Source organism: Carettochelys insculpta, chromosome 3 (assembly GCF_033958435.1).
Source record: "Carettochelys insculpta isolate YL-2023 chromosome 3, ASM3395843v1, whole genome shotgun sequence".
In the NCBI taxonomy this organism is placed as follows: Eukaryota; Metazoa; Chordata; order Testudines; family Carettochelyidae; genus Carettochelys; species Carettochelys insculpta.
In genome coordinates, this window is record NC_134139.1 from 59,878,698 (window position 1) to 59,901,108 (window position 22,411).

Below are 22,411 nucleotides of genomic sequence, written 5' to 3' on the forward strand. Positions count from 1 at the left end.
CCCTCATGAATGTTGAGACCCTACTGCAGTCTCAGACTTTCTGACGTGGGACGTATATACTAGCTATTTTCAATACTTATCCAGGTAGACTTGCTGCTGCAAACCTCTGTCAGAAGAGGTTCAGTTACGAGTATAGAGACATGTTTACATGTGAATAACAGCAGACACTAATAAAAAAAGCAGTCGTGTACCACTTTAAAGACAAACAATACAATTTATTAGGTGATGAGCTTTCACGGGACAGACCCACTTCTTCAAATCTGGAAAATTCTGTGACTATTCACCAGATATTAATGGGAGTTGTGTGGTCTTTAGGAGAGAACAGTAGACCCACTTATTCATCAATACAAAAATACACAAACACACACAAAAGACAACAAAGTGCTGTGAAATCAGACTCCTCTGAGATTACTATCTGAAGAAGTAAATTATAAACCAATCCTGAAAGGTGCAGAACTTCCCCTTCCAGGAGCTGATGAGCAGTCTTGATTTCTGTTACAGTTAATGGGAATCAAAAGTACTCAGAAGCTTGCAGGAGCACGCTCTAGTGAAAATACATGTGAAAAATGGTGAACAGAATGAATTTTGTGTGATCAAAATGAATTTTGTGTAATGTGGTTGTTATGCAATATCTTCCTGTGTGCCAGTCTGCTTATCACAAGTTTATTTTTTTTCTTTTTTTGACTAGGAGTAAAATGTAATACATGGAATACTGGTAAATATGTATAAATGCATTTGCCTGAAAGCTAATATGTGAAAGTGTTACAAAATTGCAGTTTTTACTTTTTAACTATTCAGTGTTATATCAAGCACAGAAAGGCTGAAGGATTTAAAAAAGTAATCTCTGTATAAATGGCCCAAAGCAGCTTCACAGGGAGTCAGTGATTGTAAAAGAGTTTGGTCAACCCCAAAGGAGAAAATTTCAACATTTTGTAGATTGCTCCATGAGTTATAACTCAGGGCTCACATGTTTCAGAGAAAATGTCTATTGTTGCTAGCACCTTTTACACAATTCTAATAAACACAGTTGCATGATATCCATAAGTTTTACATTAATTCCTACAGAGAGAGAGAGAGAGAGAGAGAGAGAGTGTATATATAAACTACTATACAAGTATTTTATAAAAGAGGGATAAAAGTCATCCAGTTTTCCTAATTCCTTACATTTGCCAAAACTATAAAAAAGATTTTTAATATTAAAACTGCATTTCTGAAAGATCAAGTAGTATCATACTTCTTTATTACAGGTTGAACATCCGGCAACATCCATTATTGAGCATGATTTTAGTTAGCTGGATGACCACCTATCATGGGTGTGGCCAAGTTTCTCATGGTCCCATAAAGTTTATTTACAGCTGCCAGATCTGGTTCTCAATATTCTGTTATCTTATTTAGCTGTAATGTACCCCTAAATGACTTCTAAAAGACAAATAAGCAAAGGATGGGTTGGTAATGCTACTAGGCAATATTGACCTCCCATTGGTTCAGCAAATTTTCAGGCTGGCACTGGTCAGGTCGCAACGGTGCCAGATTAGAGAAGTTCAACTTGTGTAGGCATAGCATACAACATTTTATGGAAAACATTTACAATACTTGTAAGAAAGTTAATCAACATTTTGCTTTGCATTTGCTCAAAGACCTTTATTACTAGCTTTACAGATTATCAGATGTTCTCATACAGGATAGAATAGACACAGTACTAGATAGAGGTTTACACCATTTGCCCAGCTTTGGAATAAGTTTGTCCAAACTTTTCAAAGAGATTAATGGATGGAAATACTGTTTCAAAGTCCTAGGAAAAAAAGAAGAAAAAAGATAGTTAAATTTGGATGGGTTTTTCTCCACTTTTATTTTAGTATACTAAATAAATCTATAGATATTGAGCAGGCCCACTGGTCTTTCTTCCATTCATATTTTTCTGTTATGCAAAATAAAATTTAGGCTTTTAGGTATGTACAAAATATTTAATAGATATCCTGAGGCTTACATGTGACATTATGAAACATTTCAACATGTACTGTATATATTGGGGAGAAAATTGACTGATTTAATTAAAAATATATTGTATTATAAACTGTACATAATTAAGTATTATAAATTTTCTTTTTCTGTCACACAGACTGAATCTTGCAACTTTTGCAAAGGATGATGAACTGAAAAAAATTCTCCTTTCTGGAAAAAGGTTAAGAAACAAATGTCTCAAATGAGGTCCAGAAGTTTTTCTTCACATATTTAAAATGTTTCCCCTTTGCCAAGAATAAAATTGGGGTGACCCATTTGTAAACAGATGAAACTTTGTATAAAAGAATGATCGCATGTAGAAATAAGGAAGGGAATTTTAAATGTTTGGCCATGGACCCACATGCGACAGAAAAGATACAGGACTGAACACTGCTTGCCTTACGTGAACTGTCCTATTTTCTTTAAAAGGGATAATTGCATGAGTAAAGCAAACACAATCTGGAACACAAAGTACAGATGACTTTGTGCTTTTATGGTAGTCATAGAAAGCAAATATACTCCACAAGCAACCAAGCTAAAAGGATCCAAAATTCTAAGTTATTTTGCCCACTATACAATAATTAGCCTGACTGTGAGCAGCTACAGCATATTCTATTGTACTAGAAAATCCCAAGTGTTGTAGTTAATGGGTTAAAGTTATCACAACAAGAAGTGTGTTGGCCTCTTGTTCATGGCTCCGGAAAAAAAATGCTAGTGTCTTATCAGACCTAAAGTTTTGCATTGTTTTAATGTTTCACTCTGTGACTCTTATTTTTTGGAGGCAACTATATACAGGACAGAGTCAAGAGAGAGAGACTCAAAATGAAAAACTGAGCTGTTCAGTAGAATTCCATTTTGCAAAAATGTTCTAAATGTTTTGTTTTCATTTCAGTGCAAAACAAAAAGATGTATCAGAAGTTGTTGTCAAACACAAAGGTTGTTCTTTGGCCTATTCTACTTCTCATGCCACCCTGGTAGTGAGAGGTGTACTATCTGTCCCTATGCAAATGCAGGTGTCTATGCATGGCTCTCAGTGCAGGATCACGGTCCTTATTTGCATATCAAATAATCAACATTTTACTTTTAATTTCTAACATCTGACACTTGGCAATTTCCTGTGCCTGCGAAAGCATCCAATTCAAAGTTCACAAAATAGCAGGTTAGACGTCTGAAGTGAAAAGAAAATGTGTTCCATTTCTGATGTGAAAGGTACCACTGTCCTGTGATGTCTTGTAAGCTTTATTTCTGGACAGATCTTCAGTGTTAATGTAGCAGCAACGAAGGGTCCTGTGGCACCTTATAGACTAACAGAAAAGTTTAGAGCATGAGCTTTCGTGAGTTAACTCACTTCTTCAGATGCAGTCTTAATGTAGGTGTGGAGCTCCCTGTGCTTCACCTTTTTATTTATGAAACAAAGTATTTCTTAAACAGAGTTGTTTATTTTAATGCTTTTTTAGAATGGCATATTATTATATTTTAATTGTATTATATTTTCAGTATTTTAGTGGTCCTGGATGGTCTATAAAATATTTTTGTGATTACAATAATAAATATTACAGTTACTATCAGTCTAATTGCAAACTGCTTGCATTTCCTGAATGAAGTTAGTTGTACTTGCTTTGCTGAGTTCATCATGCTGACATAATTGGTGTAGGTGGACAGAAACTTTGTGAAATACACACAAAGGTGCTGTAGTCTCCCAGATACAAACTGAAATTATTACCATTTAGCACTCAAATTATTCTATAATTTAAGAATGCTGTTAATTGTTCTGTAGTTTTTATCAGGAAAAATATTTTAATGTTCTTGTAGAAAAATCAGTTACTTTTCATTTTCATTTTTAACGCATTTTAAAGGGTTAAAAAGTACTACTTTTTTGTGGAGTGGGGATGGGTGGGGAAGAGGCTATAACAAACACCTATCTTGCTTTTATGAAGAAAAGATTGGAAATGGTAGTTCTGAACAAGGTTTTTTCATTTGCCAGAGCAGACGGCTTTTGCTATTAGGATGCCAAACAAAAACAATTGACTGCCAAAATTACCTCCTTGGGACGATTTAGGAGCCTGTGAAGTGAACGGCTTTTTGAGCTGGAACTAAGCCCAGGTCTAGCTTCAAACCCAAGTTAAAAAGACAAAGAGGAAATTTTCTGTGCTACTTGGCCCCTTGGTGTAAGATTACTTTGGGTTGGCAGCTGTATTGTTTATCTTGCTGTTTAAAGCTATCTCAATGGATATTCACAACTGAGTATTTAAACAACTGGCTCTGATCATGGTGACAGCAATTATGTTTGACCGCATCTAGGCAAGACCTCAGTTTGATAGAGTAAATAAATTCACTGATGACTGTGCAGTTAGACCAATTAAAAATGTGTATAAAACACACCAAATACACGGATCCATCATATTTCAACACCAGCAAAAATGTGAACATATTTTTAGCCAAAAAAGCCTAGCAATTGATTACTTAAATATATAGAGCTTAATTATGACTGTGCTCTGCCTGTACACTGAAAGGCAAAAGGCCATAGGAAACTCTGCCCCAGGCTATGCTTGCGTGCTTGGCTTTGGCATATGTGTGTGTGTCTGTGATTATTGCCCCATATTGCCTCATCATTTCTCTTCCTTTCTTCTTCTTTACTGCTAGTTAGAGCATCCGAGAAACCACTCTAAGTTCTACTGATATGTCAGGCCACATCCCCTTCTACTCCTACTCAACATGTGCCAGGAAGGTGGTAGCATAAAGCTGACAATGTGACATGAGGATTTTCCTCTTAGAGCACCTCTGTTATCCTCCTGTGCCATTGAAACAACACAAAAAGGAAGGAGTTGGAGGCCAAGATCTGGCATTTAGCTCTGATTGCAAAATATTTCATGAAAGCTTAGAGAAATTAAGTGAACACATCTTATTTTTAAACTATGAATTAGGTTCAAGCTATGCAACAGAGAGTCAGTTTAAAGATACATTTTTATTCTAATGCAGGAGCAAATGTCTTTCCCGTATACACAAATTGTGGTCACAAAAAGATATTTCTCTTTAAATCAGTTGCTACATATGTATGGCAAACCAGAATCAAATATATGACACATTATTGTGTTATGTTTGAAAGGTATTCTGTTTCACTCATTAACACTTAGCAGAGCTCAAGTTAGTTTTGGTGCTAGCAAATATGAAATCTGCCAAAATCAAGACACATCCATTCAATACCCTAGTATTGTTATTTTCTCCATGTTTTGGAATGTATTGTCCAAACAGAGACAAAGTCTGTAACAAAACAATGTTAAGGAATTGTTACAAACTAGTGAATTGGATTTTAGTGACATACAGAGTTTTATAGTTTGCTACGCTGTCCTGTAAATATAGCTTGTTTAAATGCATATTTTCAAAGCACACTTTGTGTGTAAGATGAACATGCTGTGAGATAACTGTTTTCCAGAGGGAAGGCATACATGTTTCCTTTTTGCATTGTACTGTTTTTTTCTTAAGACAATAAATTTGTCTAAGTTTGGTTATTTGGTCTCCTGAACATTTTTTCAAAATGAACGACAAGTGTATTCAATCCATTGGCTGTACAATTAATCAACACAGTCAAAAGACTCTCACCATAAAAATTCAATAGCAGTATGTAAGGAGGGCAATTTTCCAGATAGCATACCTGTGATTGATTTTCCTGCTGCATTTCCATTTCCAATGCATGTTTATAACAGGTAAAATAGACAATAGTGAAATAAAAGACCAGATCCTCCAGGCCAGTGAGACCACTTTGCAATGTATTGTTTGTGGATTCTGCCTATAGAGTTGGTGTGTCTAGGCCTGAGAGGACTGCCCCAGTTCAAGGGGAACCTTAAGTGACACAAAGATAGTTTACAAAATCTTACACAACCTCCCCTGCTAGCGCTTAGTATAGGGAGCATGGGTGGAGTAAAAGACATGTGGTCCACACTGCCTTTTAGCTTGCCAGTCTTTTGCTGTTTCAGCTATATATGGCTGATTAGCAATTGGTATACATTAGTGCACCACTAGTCTGCTCTAACTTCCAGCTGTGGTAGGCCCTACACTGAACAAATCCATACTGGGGTAGTAAGATACAAAGGTAAGATTCATGTAACTTTCGCACTATACCATTCGTAATTTGTGCTTTGTGCACCTTGGCTGTAGCCTATGGGATCTCACCAGTGTTCGCTACAGATTATCCAGGAAGCAGAAGGAGATCAGCACAAACCTGCTTTGTTTTTTTCTAAATCCCCAACCCAAATCAAGAAATTGCTTTTAATTTTCAAACATACTGAACTCTGAATTCTTTTCTGAGCAGAAACTGTAAGCTGCTGTAGCCAGATGGCTAAGTTTAACAAGGCCTGAGAGCCTTTTTCAATATATTGACTACTTGATTGTCATGTTCATAGGTGATGAGCAGGCGAGGGATTTTAAACGGAGACAGCAAGCAAAGAACCATTCCAGCAAGCAGATTCCTGTGATCACATTATTGATTTTGTTTTAAAAAATCTACAATTAATGCTCAGGTAGTTTACATTTGAGGCGTTGTTGACAAAAGTCAATGCCAATGACTTTTTACATCTAACTGAAGGGAACTGGTGCTTCTGATAATTTTGATTTGGCAACACTTTCTTAAATGGCTTCAAAATTAAAACCCAATATTTTAATTGCATCTAATTTCAAATCAGATGCTCCATTTTGCATATACACCTGACAGCACACAAATAATAGAATTTACAAGCAGCTGTCCCCTTTTTGAACAGAAATCATCTTTGCACATGTAAATTTTACAACCTGTGTGTGCAAATTATCTGCAATTGTATTTGCAAAGCTCTATGTGCACAAATGGGTATCCATCTGGAGACTGCTTGAAGATGACCCCTTGTATTTCTGGGGGCAGGGGGAATATATGTTAACCATTTCTGTCAACCATAAGGAGAGTACAGTGCATAAAAATTCACAAAATCAAAAAGTATATTTCTAAGGTCTATTGAATAATGTGTGACAGTGGTTGGAACTATAGTTAGGTTATCAGCTTGAAAATGAAAAGCCAATTACTTTCGTCCAAAACAAAAGTAGGCAGAAAGTAGCATCATTCTTCCTCCCAAATTTTTAGATGCCAAGACGATATGGGGGTTTTATACTCATCTATTCTGAGCCTCCTGCATAGCCTCCATAATTCTGCAGTAAGCTCATAATTAACTATGACATTGGGGAGCAGTTGCTGAACTTGGAATAGCATGGGTCATGGTGCGAACTTTGAATGCCCTTTGTCTATGCTGGCGATAAGAGCTCCACTTTCCAAAAAGTACCTAGATTACCATGACAGACTGAAACAGCGCCATGTACTTTTCTCTAGATTCATGTTCCACAGCACCAGGTTTCTTCTGAGCCAACCTGAGCAATCCACAAGACGGAATCCATACGTTACCAATACTGCACATTACATTACCACCCCTGCTTCGCTTCTGTTTTCAGTCAGTATCCTTGAATATATCATGCCATTTATTTTTAAAGAAGACTTTGATCATGGCTACTGTTTAAAATAAGCAGTGATACAGAATGATCCTTTCTATGTAACACTGGGTGTCCACGTCTTTGTATATTTTTGATGTTAGTACCTATGATGGTAAAATTACAGCTTTAAACTGAGCTATCCTCATAAGCCAGATGCCTTTATAATAGCCACAGAGACTGCTACCAAACAAACCAAACCAGAAGTAGGAATCCCTCATAAAGGTGAAATGTTCATCAGGCTAAGTTCTTGCTTTGTAAATGATCAGTACTGGTTAACAACATTCCCAACTAGTACAAGGACTTCTGACACGACAAAATGAGTATAACAACCCATTCTGTCAATACAACACATGTCATTTCAAGTGCTCAAAACCCACTAAGCTACCCTAAAAAGATTGATTTATCTGGTCCAGTGTTTCTTTAGGGCAAACTTTTCTCACAACTGAAACCAATTAGTGGGCCTGGCACTTGTAGTGCAGAATGTAGGTCAGTGTCAAGTAATAAAAAAGTATTGAATTTTTTCTGTCTGTAAGCAGCATGAAAGGGGTGCCATGGCCTTGTCGTATATGAAAAGAGCTCCATTAATTTCGCTTATTTCAACCAGGGCTGTCAAATACTAATGCTTCTATTGCACTTTTCATACAAAGTACATTGACACCAATCCTGGCCCCAGTGATACAAGTTTACAATATTTCAGCTAGTGACTAGGTATGGACTATAATTTTTAATTCTCACTAGTACATTTAGGGACCTGAGGCACAACTGCTCATGAGAGCTACCGAGCGATATGAGCTGGGACATTAATAATGGCTGCCCACTTCTCATGGGTAGCAGGAACTATTTTTTGTAGATAGTCCTTCCGATTAATTAGCCAAGAACTACAGGGTAAAAGAGCCTGACATAGTGGTGTTTTTTGTGGTTGGTGGACACAGCAACTGTGCTACGGATGTGGACTAGTGTCCACAAACCAGAGATAGGTCTCCTGTGACCTGAGGCTATACAGTTGAAAAGTTAATGTGTTAACCAACTGGGTCACTTATAAGCTATATTAACAAAGGAATGCATTAGACACTGGCCTTCATTGTGTCTGTGTGAGAGTGATATTGACTCTCAGGGAGTTGCAGTGCTTACTGGAAGCTCCTTGAGATTGGAGTATGGCACTGAAATATTTAACAGGGTGTAACAGAGAGGGAGCCGTGCTAGGCTATCTACTACCAAAACAAAAAGGCAGTCAAGTAGCACTTTAAAGACTAACAAAATAATTTATTAGGTGAGCTTTCGTGGAACAGACCCACTTCTTCAGACCATAGCCATACCAGAACAGACTCAATATTTAAGGCATAGACAACCAAAAACAGTAATCAAAGTTGACAAATCAGAAAAAAATTATCAAGGTGAGCAAATCAGAGAGCAGAGGGGTGGGGGAGGGGAGAATCAAGAATTAGATTAAGCCAAGTATGCCAAAGAGCCCCGATAATGTAACAGGGTGTAATGTGTGGTCTTCTCTTTAGCTGGCTGATGCAGTGGAGATGGGAAAGAGACCCTGGCCATACCTTTCCCCTTTGAAATGGCTAATGTTCTTAACAGTTCTTTCCTTTCTACAGGCAGTTCAGTCAGGTGAGTGCAAGGAATGAAACCCCAACTTCTACCTGGAAATTTAAGTAAGGAAAGGGCCTTGCACTTTTCCCATATTATGTACCCACAGAGCAGTTATGATATGGTTTTCCTCTGCTCATTGCAATGTTCATCCTTAACTGCTTGCTTTTTTGCATTTGGACTTAATGAAACTTCTTGACAAGCTCCAAATGTGATGTCTAGTTAAATCCCTAATTACCTACTACAAATGCATTCAACACCAACGACAATGAACTGATTTAAAAAGACTGATAAATGTAGAGAGCAATTTTCAACATATTTTATTGACTTTATAAGTGAATATCTTACCCTTTGAATCAAATTGTCATTAGATCTTCAAATAAAAAGCAATATTGCCTAGCCATTACAAAAGCCAATTTTATAACTCTTTTGCATGACACTTTCATCAAGCAACTTTTTTTCTGCTTGTTAGTTTGCTCTTTTATTGACAAAAAGCATATGATGATATGCTGTACAAAAAAATCAAGAAATTATTCTCACAGTAGGAAGCTCAGCAACACTATTTTAATAGCTTTCAAACAGAGGGAGAAAACATTAATTGCTATTTAATTTGTGCAACAAATATTTCATTATAATTATACATAATTTTAACTAAGCCTTAAAACTGTTACTGGTTTATACACATTTTCCTCTTCTAGAGTTATAAATGAAAGAACCAAATGCAAACAGTGCTTGCTAAATTTATGAAAGATTTTTAATTACTGCTGATGAACTTGGAAAAGGACTAATCTGATAATCACATAGATCCAAATCCTTACTGTAATATCTGCCAAGTGTGAGGGGACAAAGCATCTGGAAAAGCCTGGCAGGGGAGACTGTGACTCTGCCTCCATTATCTCCCTGCTATTCCAGGGAAAAAGTATCCTGTCAGATCTTTACCTACACACTTTTCTCCCCATTAATACAACTATGCTGCCCAGCATGTTGAAGATAAAGTCTTGGCTTTGCCCAGTCCCCGCCCCATCCTGTCCAATGTACCTGCACGGGATGGAAGTAGAGACATATCAGCTCTGTGGAGCCTATTTTCATCCTCATGCTCCTAGCCCTGAAGGACAATAATCCATGAAGGAGACTAAAAGGACATACAGTGGCTTGTTAGAAGAGACAGAAGTTCTGGATAATGGGGCTGCTTAAGTCATCACTTTACTATTTATGAAATACGTATGTAACCCTTCTGTTAACGCCAGATGCCTGCCAGAAGGGCCGGGTTCAACTCTTGTGGGGTTTTCCTATCAAGGATACAATCAACTGGCTCGAGCCCCCACCCAGTGGCCTGGGACAATTTCACCCCCATGCTGGGTGCCTGTAAGGCGGTTCTCCCCCCCCTCGCAAGCACAGAGTCTGAGATAGAAATGGCTTGTTTAATGACCGTAACCTACCCCAAGGTTACAGCGACAGATGCAGTATATCTCAGCACAGACGAGACAAAACCCCTTTTACCCAGATACCATCCCCATATGCAGTAGAACCCAGTCTCTTGCTGGGGCTCTTGGCCCTTTTCCACACACACACAGTTACAGGGTGTACCCTCTGCGGTACAGTCCCCAAACTCAAAGCCCACAGATACATCACCAGGGCAATACTAGCTGTCCACTTGTCTGTAGCGTCCCCTTGCTGTCACCAGCCGCCCACCGGTCGCCGTCGTCTACCGCCGCCGCCGCTCCTACCGGCCGCCCGCCGGTCGCCGCCGTCGTCTGCCGCCGCCGCCGCTCCTACCGGCCGCCCGCCAGTCGCTGCCTTCGTCTGCCGCCGCCGCCGCTCCTACCGGCCGCCCGCCGGTCGCCGCCACCGTCTGCCGCTCCTACCGGCCACCTGCTGGTCACCGTCGTCTGCCGCCGCCGCTCCTACCGGCCGCCCGCTGGTCCTGCTGTTGTCCGCCAGTCCTAACCCCACTGCTTGGGACTGCCCTAAGGCAGAACCCAGTGATTTCAGCTCTGTGTGGCCTCAGCTGCCACTCTGTGATTTCAGCTCTTGGTATCTCTAGTGTGGGGTTTCACAAACACCCTAGTATCCAGCTCTATCTTTTAACAGGTGGGGAGGGTTAGTCAAGCCAGGTTTATAGCTATATGGCCAAGGCATAGGCAGGGCCAAGGCACTCAGCAAGCTGGCTCAACCCATACCCTCCCCTTGCTCTCTCACAATGCTTTAAACCAGGGAGCCCTGTGTAATCAATGTCTTACACAGCTAAGGCGACTGCCCTGTCCCCCCACAACAACCCAGAGCATTGGTGAGATCTCACAACTCCCACCTTAAGTGTCAGCTTAAATTGTGATTTTACAACTACATGTTTACAATAGACCAAATCTCATGGCTTACTTGCTACCCATTAGGCTTTGCCTGAAAAGGTATCACACATGCACACCTTTTGCATTCTCATGCAGATGACCTCTGGGAGACTCATTCCTCCCAGCCTTCAGCAGCACTGCATTCCTTCTGCCACATTCCCTACACGTAATCGACACACGCTTCTCATTATAAATTGGGTATTTTACAGTAGTTTTCCACAGTAAACAGTTTAAGTGGGCCAATTCTGGATATCCTAACTCAGTTTTCACAAAGCCTTCCTCAGGCAAACCAGATGCCAGCTTCCATGAGAGTTTTGCCTGAGGAAAGGCTGAGTGGAAACTGGATAAGGACATCAACAGCAGTGGGATTATTTCCCTAAAGGCTGCCTCTCTTCACTCACCCTGGGATCTGACAAAAGTAGAGCACTCTTCTTTTTGACTTATGCAACCTCAGGACGAACATGATTTGTAGTTCAAACTCAGCTCTCATAACACCTGTAACCCCACTGCATTCTTTAGACTGGCCCAAGTAAGTACAAACGAGCACAATTCAGTCCTATTATTTGAAGCTGGGTAAAAAGTGTTGCTGAGATGGAAGTCAGGTTAGAATCTATCCTGTTCTCTCTCCCATACCTGTACTGGCTCTGCAGAACTGTAAAAGGAAACAAAACCTTTTTTTTTTAATGAAATATGTGCAGATGTAACTATGAATAACACAGGTATATGGAAAATGACACTTTTACATAGCCACTTTTCTGGGTGGGACTGTACACTTTGGCAAATTGAAAACCCCACCTCAGTTTTGAAAAGTGCAATATACTTCGCCCCATGTTATTAACATAAGCGGGGAAGCTGCATTGTCTAAATTATTGTTCTGCCTATGTCCAAACAGGCCTAATATCTATATTTGAACCAAAAATGCCACTAGATGATATTGCATTTTCTAAATGAATGCGGTCTTTTTACAAGTAAATTAAATTAAGAAAACAATGTGTTTCTTCAAGGCTATTTCATACTTGGATACACTTGAACTTTACTGAATCTGGGCTAAAAAACAAATGTGCAAGTGAAATAGTTTGGTATTCAGTCCCAGGAGGCACTTACTTGCTATGGTCATTCGAATCGGGATTTATTGCAAACCACTTTTCAAAAAGCATTTTTTTAAAGGGAGTAAGACATTTAGTAATTGCATCTTAATTTATTTAAGTTGTATAAATGACATTTGTGAAATGTGAAAACACACTGATGAGTAATAAACCCGTTATGAGTACATTAAGTCCAAGTGAGGTGGAGCTATGCCGCATATTACAAGCCTGTGTACATGAAACAAGGTTTTAAAAGATTTTGGTGAAAAGCGAGAGGGTAGAAAAGTAAATATAGACCTCGCATACTTATACTATGGGCTTATCTACACTGCTGTGGAAGATCAACCCACTCAAGGTTGATCTTCTGGGGTTTGATTTTGCACGTGCACAGAGTAAGGAAGGTCGATGGGAGAAACTTTCCCGTTGACCTTCCTCTGTAAAGACAGACAAGTTAGCTGAGCACAGATACGTTGATTTTAGCTATGCAATTGCAGAGGGGCACATGGGACAGTAACTTCAAGAGGGGAGAGGTGCTGGGGCGGGGAGACAGGGGAATTCTAGGGGCTCACCTGCATCACCATCTCCACCTTGTATGTGTTGCCCTTGCTGCTCTACTGTCTGCAGAATTTGGTGCTGCTGTTGAACAGGGAGGTTGTGAATCGAGGCTGTGCCATGTACAGGCGGAGTATTAGTAGTATAGTAGGCATCCTTCAGTCTGCACAGACTATGGATTGCACCCTTTAAAATTTCAATTGAGGACTTCATTAACAGCGTCTATTGTGACTATAAAGACCCACACGAGAGTAACAGTCCTTGCTGCAAATCTTGCAGATGTAGTGGGTGTCTGGCAAGTCCTTATTGTACTTTCTGTGTGCTCGCTTCTCCTCTGCTAGATGTCTGATCTTCAACTCACCCTTCTGAAGGCCCTTGTGTAACCCCTGCCTCCATCTGCTGCCGTCGTCTGCTAGTTCTTCCCAGTTGTCCAGCTCGATGTCTACCTCTCTGAGGTCTCTCTTGCAGACATCTTTGTAACGCAACTGGGGGTGTCCGGGAGGTCTTTTGCCAGAGGCTAGCTCACCATACAGGATGTCTTTTGGAATCCTTCCATCATTCATCCTGTGGATGTGGCCAAGCCAGCGGAGTCGACGCTGCCTGAGGAGGGTGTGCATGGTTGGGATTCCAGCTTGCTCGAGGACAGAGGTGTTGGTCACTCTGTCCTTCCACGATATTCCAAGGATGCGCCTGAGGCAGTGCAAGTGGAAGACGTTCAGCCTCTTTTCCTGGCAGGCACACAGGGTCCAAGTCTCGCTGCCATAAAGGAGGGTGCTGAGGATGCAGGCTCTGTAGACTTGCATTTTGGTGTGAGTGTACAGCTTGTTGTTATTCCACACTCTCTTGCTGAGTCTGGACAGAGTTGTGGCCACTTTTCTGATCCTCCTATTTAGCTCAGTGTCCAACGACAGGGTGTCAGTGATGGTGGACCCGAGGTAAACGAACTCATGGATGACCTCTAACGTATAGTTGTCAATGCTGATTGATGGGGATTCAGCAACATCCTGACAGAGTATGTTCGTCTTCTTTAGGCTGATGATAAGTCCAAAGTCCTTGCACGCTTTGGAGAACTGATCCAGCAGTTTTTGAAGCTGGTCTTCTGTGTGAGACACTACAGCAGCATCATCTGCGAACAGCATGTCTCTGATGAGGACTTCTCGCAGCTTAGACTTAGCTTTCAGCCTTGCAAGGTTAAACAGTTTCCCATCAGATCTCGTGTGCAGCAAGATGCCCTCTGTTGAAGATACAAAGGCATGCTTCAGGAGGAGTGCGAAGAAGATCCCAAACAATGTCAGAGCAAGCACGCATCCTTGTTTGATGCTGCTCCTGATTCTGAAAGCATCTGATAATGTGCCATCATATTGGATGGTTCCTCTCATGTCTTCGTGGAATGACTGGATCATCTTGAGTAACCGTGGAGGACAGCCTATCTTGTGGAGCAGTTTGAACAGACCATCCCTGCTGATCAAGTCAAAAGCCTTGGTCAAGTCGATGAAGGCTATGTAGAGTGGCTTCCTCTGCTCCCTGCACTTCTCCTGCAGCTGCCTTAGAGAGAAGGCCATGTCAACGGTAGACCTCTCTGTGCGGAATCTGCACTGTGATTCGGGGTACACCTTCTCAGCAATCTTCTGGAGTCTGCCAAGGATGACGTGAGCGAACAGTTTACCAGTGACGCTTAGGAGGGAGATTCCACGGTAGTTGTTGTAGTCGCTTCTGTCTCCTTTGTTCTTATACAACGCTACAATGTTAGTGTCGCGCATATCCTGTGGAACCTCACCCTCTTTCCAGCACAGGCACAGTAGCTCATGTAGGGGTTCCAGGAGTGTGTCCATGGCACATTTGATTACCTCTGGTGGTGTACCATCCTGACCAGGGGCCTTTCCTGCTGCAATGCTGTCGATGGCTCTCTTCAGTTCATCCACAATCGGTTCTTGATCCAGTTCGTCCATTACTGGTAGGAGCTCGACGACATCGAGGGCTGCGTCAACCACAACGTTCGCGCGTGAGTACAGCTCGGAGTAGTGCTCAACCCAGCGCTCCATCTGTTTGGCTTTGTCAGCGATGACTTCAGCAGATTTGGATTTCAGAGGTGCCATCTTGTTCCGGGTGGGTCCTAATGCCTTCTTCATACCCTCGTACATTCCTCTGAGATTACCAAAGTCGGCACAGGTCTGGATGCTGCTGCATAGCTGGAGCCAGTGGTTGTTGGCACAGTGCCTGGCTGTCTGCTGTACTGTTCTTCTGGCCTCTCTAAGCGCTTGCTGGGTACTCTGGCTCGGTGAGCGTTTGTACTCCAGGAGTGCAGCGCGCTTCTTTTCAATGACTGGAATCATCTCATCAGAGTTAGCTTCGAACCAGTCATTCGTGTTTCTAGCTCTTCTTCCAAACACCGACAAGGCCGTGTTGTAAACCGTATCCCTCAGATGTTGCCATTTGGATGTTGTATTGGCGCCCCCAGGGCCGCTGCGCAGCTTTTCCTGGAGGGTCTCTCTGAACTTTTCAGCTTTCTCTGAGTTTGCCGTCTTTCTGGCGTCAATGTGGGGCCTTCCAGCAGGTTTAGAGCGGTACAGCTTCTTGGGTCTCAGCTTGAGCTTGGAGCAAACTATCGAGTGATCTGTATCACAGTCAGCACTATGATAGCTGCGTGTCAGAAGGACGTTTTTGAGGTTATTACGCCTAGTGATGACCACATCTAGTTGATGCCAGTGCTTCAAGTGTGCGTGTCTCCACGACACTCTGTGCTGTGGCTTCGTTCGGAAGAATGTGTTTGTGATGCACAGATTGTGGTACGTGCACAGTTCAAGGAGACGCTGTCCATTGTCATTCATTTTTCCCACACCGAAGTGTCCTAAGCAGGAAGGCCATGAGGCCCAATCAGCTCCAACTCTTGCATTGAAGTCACCCAAGATGTACAGTTGTTCACGAGCAGGTATTTGTGCTACAGCAGCACTAAGCATGTCGTAGAACTTGTCTTTTACTTCTGGTGTGGCGTACAGTGTTGGGGCATAAGCGCTGATCAGGTGGACAGGACCGGCGCAAGTTTGAAGCGTGATCCGAAGAAGTCTTTCTGATCCGCCCATGACTAATTCCACCATTTGTAGAAGTGTGTTTCTGACAGCAAAGCCAACACCATGATCTCTGGGTGGTTCTTGGGCTTTACCCTGCCAGAAAAAGGTGTAGTCCTTTTCCTTTAGAGATCCCGAATCTGCGAGTCGCGTCTCTTGCAGTGCTGTGATATCAACTCTGAGCCTCTTCAGTTCCTCCTTGATGACAGCGGTCTTGCGGGTGTCACTGATGGCCTGAAGATCTTCAGTCAAGCCGGTCAGCATGGTCCGCACATTCCAGCAAGCAAGCTTGAATTGTTGATGTTTCTCATTTCTTGTTGATTTTCTTATTAATTTGCCTGGTGCCCAAATTTCAGTCACTTGTCAGGTTCAGGAACCTTAAGCCTCACGCACCCAGCGAGGCAGGTGAACTGTGGCGGGACAGTACCCTATTGGCTGGGGGCTGCCCAGCTTGAGGCAGGCGGTGACTGTCCAGTGAGATGCGAGGATCTCTCCCACCGTCGAAGGCAACCCCTGGCGCTCGTTCTCTACGCCAGTCGAGCAAGAGCTTATAACCGGTATCTGTTGCCTCCCGTGTTGACGCAACGCTCTTCAGCGATGCCAGAGTACCTCTCCGGGCGCGAGCCTGGGCATTTATTATGGAGACTCTGGGCTGCCCAGACACCAGTGTCCCCCTCTCGGCTTTACTGATATAGTCCAAAGGAGAGGATAACCTCCACGTCTGGTACCAGCTCAGCTGCAGGAGTTGCCGGGACAGTGCCAGAAGTTGACACCGAACCGCCTTCGGACTCCACTCTGGATTTTCTGTCAGGGTTCACTCCCTTAGCCTTTCTCCTTCCCAGAAGAACCCACAAGGCAGTGGGGTGTGGAGAATGTGGTTAAGGATCCCACTACTTTATACCTCCCTGTCACCACAGCTCCCTGTGGAGCAATGACCTCATATCCCCAGGACCCTCCTCCCTACCTTTCACCCCCCACCCCAGCTACCATCATAGGACGCTCCCCAACCCACTACCCCCATCTGCTCCCATGTCCGCCCTCCTCACTGCACTGGCCCCTCTCCCCCCAGCTGCTCTCAGTGCCCCCAGGTCCACCTTCCCCTATCACTCTTCAGGCTCTTTTCTTCAGAGACTGCTTTTCTTGATAGTGCTGCCTTGCAGGGCATAGGTGGAACACCATACCTGAAAAGGACAACAAAACACGGGGCTCCTCCCTCGGCGAACTCCCAGAGGCAAACTCCCTTCCCTGTTAGCTGCTGCCCCCTGTTCGCTGGGAGCTCCCTTCTTACAGAGAGAGCTGCTGGCTGGTCAGGCCTGGCTCAAAGCCTCGCCTCCAGTCTATTCAGCCCTTGAAGGCTCACCTGGCAGGGAACTCCCCCAATTCACACCTTGCAAACTGCTCTTCTCTGCACAGCACAAGCTCAGGCACCCACCCAGGCAGCTGATCGAAACTGCCCTTCTCTGCAAAGTAACATAGCTGCACAGACAGACAGACATTCACCCACCAGCTCACCACACAGCCCCCCCAAATCCCACACTCACCCAAGCTCCTCTAGGATGCTTTGCCCAGAGGCAAACTCCCTTCCCTGTTAGCTGCTGCCCCCTGTTCGCTGCTCACCTTGTTTGCTGGGAGCTCCCTTTTTATAGAGAGAGCTGCTGGCTGGTCAGGCCTGGCTCAAAGCCTTGCCTCCAGTCTATTCAGCCCTTGAAGGCTCACCTGGCAGGGAACTCCCCCAATTCACACCTTGCAAACACAAGAAGGGATCTAGGGGTCATAGTGGACTACAAGCTAAATAAGAGTCAACAATGTGACACTGTTGCAAAAATAAAGAAGGCAAATATCATTCTGGGATGTATTAACAGGAGTGTTGTAAGCAAGGCATGGGAAGTAATTCTTGGAGTACATAAGAACATAAGAATGGCCATACTGGGTCAGACCAAAGGTCCATCCAGCCCAGTATCCCGTCTGCCGACAGTGGCCAATGCCAGGTGCCCCAGAGAAGGAGAACAGAAGACAATGATCAAGTGATTTATCTCCTGCCATCCATCTCCTGCAATTCAGGAAAGATGTGGAAAAATTGGAGAAGGTCCAGAGAAAGCAGAGAAAATAATTAAAGGGCTAGAAAACATGACCCATGAGAGAAGATTGAAATAACTGGATTTATTTAATTTAGAAAAGACAGAGGAAACATAACACCTTTCAAGCACCTAAAAGGTTGTTACAAGGAGGAGCAAAGAAAGGTTACTCACCGTAGTAACGGTGGTTCTTCGAGATGTGTCCCCGTGGGTGCTCCACATTTGGTGTTGGGCTCGCCCGGCGCCGCAGATCGGATCTTCCAAGCAGTTTCTGCCGGACCGCGCATGCGCCGGTGCGCGCCGCTCCCTTGCGTGCTCCTGGCCACGTGCGTGATCCGGTCCCCGCCAGTTCCTTGACCAACCGCCTCGGATGCTCCTGCAAAACACTAAACAGAGATCCGAAGCGGGGAGGATGGGCGGGTAGTGGAGCACCCATGGGGACACATCTCGAAGAATCACCGTTACTACGGTGAGTAACCTTTCTTTCTTCTTCGAGTGTCCCCATGGGTGCTCCACATTAGGTGACTACCCAGCAGTAACCCAGGATAGGAGGTGGGTAATCGGATTACGTGCAGCTTGTCCCCGAGAGGACCGCTGTCGAGAGACGGGTATCCTCTTGGAATACCCTGTGAAGGGCGTAATGTTGGGCGAAGGTGTCATAGGATGACCAGGTCGCCGCTCTGCAAATGTCTTTTAGCGCAACGCCCTTGAAAAAGGCTGTTGATGCCGCCACCGCCCTAGTGGAATGAGCCCTGGGCGTGGCCAGTAAACGAGTCTTTTTGAGTTCGTAGCACATTTTTATGCAGGATACAATGTGCTTCGAGATTCTCTGCGAAGAGAGACCTTCTCCTTTCGATTTGGGAGTGAGAGAGACGAGGAGTCTATCCGTTTTCCGGAAGGACTTGGTCCTGTCTATGTAGAAGGCTAGCACCCTCCTCACGTCCAGGAGGTGTAGGCGCGCCTCTTTGTTAGAGTTATGAGGCTTTGGAAAAAACGAGGGTAAAACAATAGGTTCGTTAATATGAAACTCAGAAGAAACTTTAGGAACAAAGGCTGGATGCAGCCGTACGGTTACTGCCTCCTTGGAAAAAACAGTGCAGGGTGGCGTTGCCATAACTGCCGCAAGCTTGCTCACCCTGCGAGCTGACGTGATTGTGAGAAGAAAGGTCGTCTTTATCGTAAGGAGGCGGAGGGAAACCGTGGCCAAACGCTCGAACGGTGGTCCCGTTAGCGCATTAAGCACCAGGTCCAAGTTCCACGAAGGTGGAAGCGGTTTCCGAGGGGGGTATAGGTTTACTAGCCCTTTGAGGAACCTGGTAACCATGGGATGGGCGAACACCGTGTGCCCTTCCTCTTCGTGTCTGAACGCCGAAATGGTGGCAAGGTGGACCTTTAACGAGGATAGTGAGAGTCCTCCTCTCTTGAGGTCCAGTAAATACTCTAATATTACAGGTATAGGCACCGAAAGGGGGGCTGGCTGTTTGGTAGAACACCATGCAGTGAAGCGAGTCCATTTCTGCTTGTAGGTCTTCCTGGTGGAAGTCCTCCTGCTACTTTCTAGGACTTGTTGCACTTCCTCCGTACATGTGCTCTCTAGGGAGCTGAGCCATGGATTAACCACGCTTGTAGTCGCAGGCCTTGGGGGTGCGGATGCACTATGGACTACTGGGCTTGCGTGAGCAGATCCGGCGCCACCGGAAGGGGCATCGGTGGACACTCCGACATGCGCAGGAGTAGGGGGAACCATTGCTGTCGATCCCACATTGGGACTATCAGGATCATTCAGGCTCCTTCCCTCCTGGCTTTCTGCAAGACTTTGTGGATCAGCACTGTGGGAGGAAAAGCGTAAAGCAGGGGGCCCCTCCAGGAGATCGCGAATGCATCCCCCAGAGACCCCCGTCCCAGTCCTGACCTGGAGCAGAATCATGGGCACTTCTTGTTGTGTTGAGTAGCAAACAGGTCTATCTGGGGAAAACCCCATGCGTAAAAAATCGGTCGTAGCAGATTGGGACTGATCTGCCACTCGTGCGTGAGTGCGAAACGCCTGCTCAGCTGGTCTGCCTTCACATTGTGAGCGCCTGGTAAGTACGAGGCTTTCAAGGTTATATTGTTGGCGATGCACCAGTTCCACAACTGGACTGTTTCCGCACATAAGGCACGGGACCGAGCTCCTCCTTGCCAATTTATATAAAACATGGTGGAGGTATTGTCTGTACTGATCCCAACTACTTTGCCTTGTATATGGTCTCGAAAGTGTCTGCAGGCATTGAACACTGCTCTGAGCTCCAGTATATTTATGTGCAGGGACTGCTCCGTGGAGGACCACAGCCCTTGTGTCACCTCTTCACCCATGTGTGCTCCCCACCCTATGAAGGAGGCATCTGTAGTAAGAAAAACCGATATTTGTGGTTGGTGGAAGGGTACCCCTGTTAGCAAGTTCTTCGGGTTTACCCACCATTGCAGGGATTTGCGCACCTCTGTTGTGGGCGACACCACCCTGTGAACGGTGTGTGCTGCTGGTTTGTATACGCTCGCCAGCCAGTGCTGCATGCTGCGCATGTGTAACCTGGCGTTCTGTACTATGAACGTCGCTGCTGCCATGTGGCCCAGCAGCTGTAAGCACATCAGAACTGGCACCGTAGGGCTGAAGATGATGACTTGCATGAGGGAGCCGATGGCCCGAAAGCGTGTCTCTGGTAGATACACTCTCGCTGTAATAGAATTTATGCGTGCCCCTATGAACTCTATGTCCTGTGTGGGGTCTATCTTTGATTTTGCCAGATTGATAACCAGGCCGAGCGAAGAAAACGTGCCTGCTGTGACGTGTATCATGCGTAGTACCTCCTCCTTCGAGGCCCCTTTGAGTAGGCAGTCGTCCAGATACGGGAATATAAATACCCCCTGTCTGTGCAGGTAGGCTGACACCACTGCCAAGGTCTTGGTGAAGACTCTGGGGGCCGAGGAGAGGCCAAACGGTAGGACCTTGTATTGAAAATGTTCTTTGCCTACCATGAACTGGAGGAATCGTCGGTGAGCTGGATGGATAGTTATGTGAAAATACGCGTCTTGTAAGTCGAGGGCTGCGAACCAATCTCCATCGTCTAGTGCCGTAAGGATGGAAGCGATCGTGATCATCCGAAAGCGTTGCTTGCGCAGGTACCGGTTGAGGCCTCAAAGATCTAAGATGGGCCTCCAGCCTCCTGTCTTTTTCTCCGTGAGGAAGTACCTCAAGTAGAACCCTTTCCCTTGCAGTTGCTCCGGCACTCTTTCCACTGCCCCTATGAGCATGAGATGGTCTACTTCCTGCTTGAGCCTCGCTACGTGGGAGGCCTCCTGGAGGTGGGGTCTGGGTGGAGGTCGTGGCGGTGGGAGCGACTAGAAGGGGATGGCGTACCCCGTGGCTATGATCTCCAGCACCCATTTGTCTGTGGTGATCCTTTGCCACTGGTCGTAGAATGGTCGGAGGTGATGGTGGAATAACCGCTTCGGATGACCTTGTGCGGTGGTAGTGATGGCGCAGCCCGGGATCTGTGTGTCAAACTTGTGGCCTTTGGCCCTGCCCCGAGGACGCACGGCTCTGTTGGGAACGTCGCCTGGGAGTTCTGTACTGCTGGTGCTGTTGATGTCGCCCTTGCTCGTAACCCCTGTGGTACTGGGGACGCTGTTGCTGGTACTGGTACCGGTACCGTCTTTGTTGAGGGTAGTACTTTTTCTTTCTGTATAGAGGGGTGTAAATCCCCAGGGTCCTAAGTGTGGCTCTTGAATCTTTACTGGAATGAAGGACCGAGTCAGTTGATTCAGCAAACAGCTTCTGCGAGTTGAAGGGAAGATCAACGATTTTTGCCTGCAGATCCCTAGGTATACCCAAAGTCTGGAGCCAGGACTCCCTTTGCATCACCACTGCCGTAGCTGTGGAGCGTGCTTCTGTGTCCGCAACATCCAGGGCGATCTGAACTCCCGTCCTCGAGGCCGCGTAGCCTTCTTGCACGATGGCCTTGAGCACCGGTTTCTTGTCCTCTGGAGGGAGGTTAACCTAGTGTAGTTGTCGAAATTGTGGTTCGCTAGATGCACTGCGTAATTTGCCATTCGCAACAGTAGTGTGGAGGAGGAGTAGACCTTTCTGCCGAACAGCTCTAGCTTCTTGGCATCATTGTCTGTTCCCCCTGTCTTGAATTGAGATGTCT

General features: G+C 44.6%; 1 protein-coding gene across 1 annotated transcript in view; it reads right to left on the reverse strand.

Annotated features, from left to right (window-relative positions):
* Positions 1–232: 232 nt before the first annotated feature.
* SPATA17 (spermatogenesis associated 17) overlaps positions 233–22,411 on the reverse strand; it is a 178,195-nt gene continuing 156,016 nt past the window's right edge. Inside the window, exon 10 of the mRNA XM_074988612.1 lies at positions 233–1,792. Coding sequence (XP_074844713.1) covers positions 1,712–1,792 — 81 coding nt within the window. The 3' untranslated portion in view covers positions 233–1,711. The remainder of the gene's footprint in view (positions 1,793–22,411) is intronic.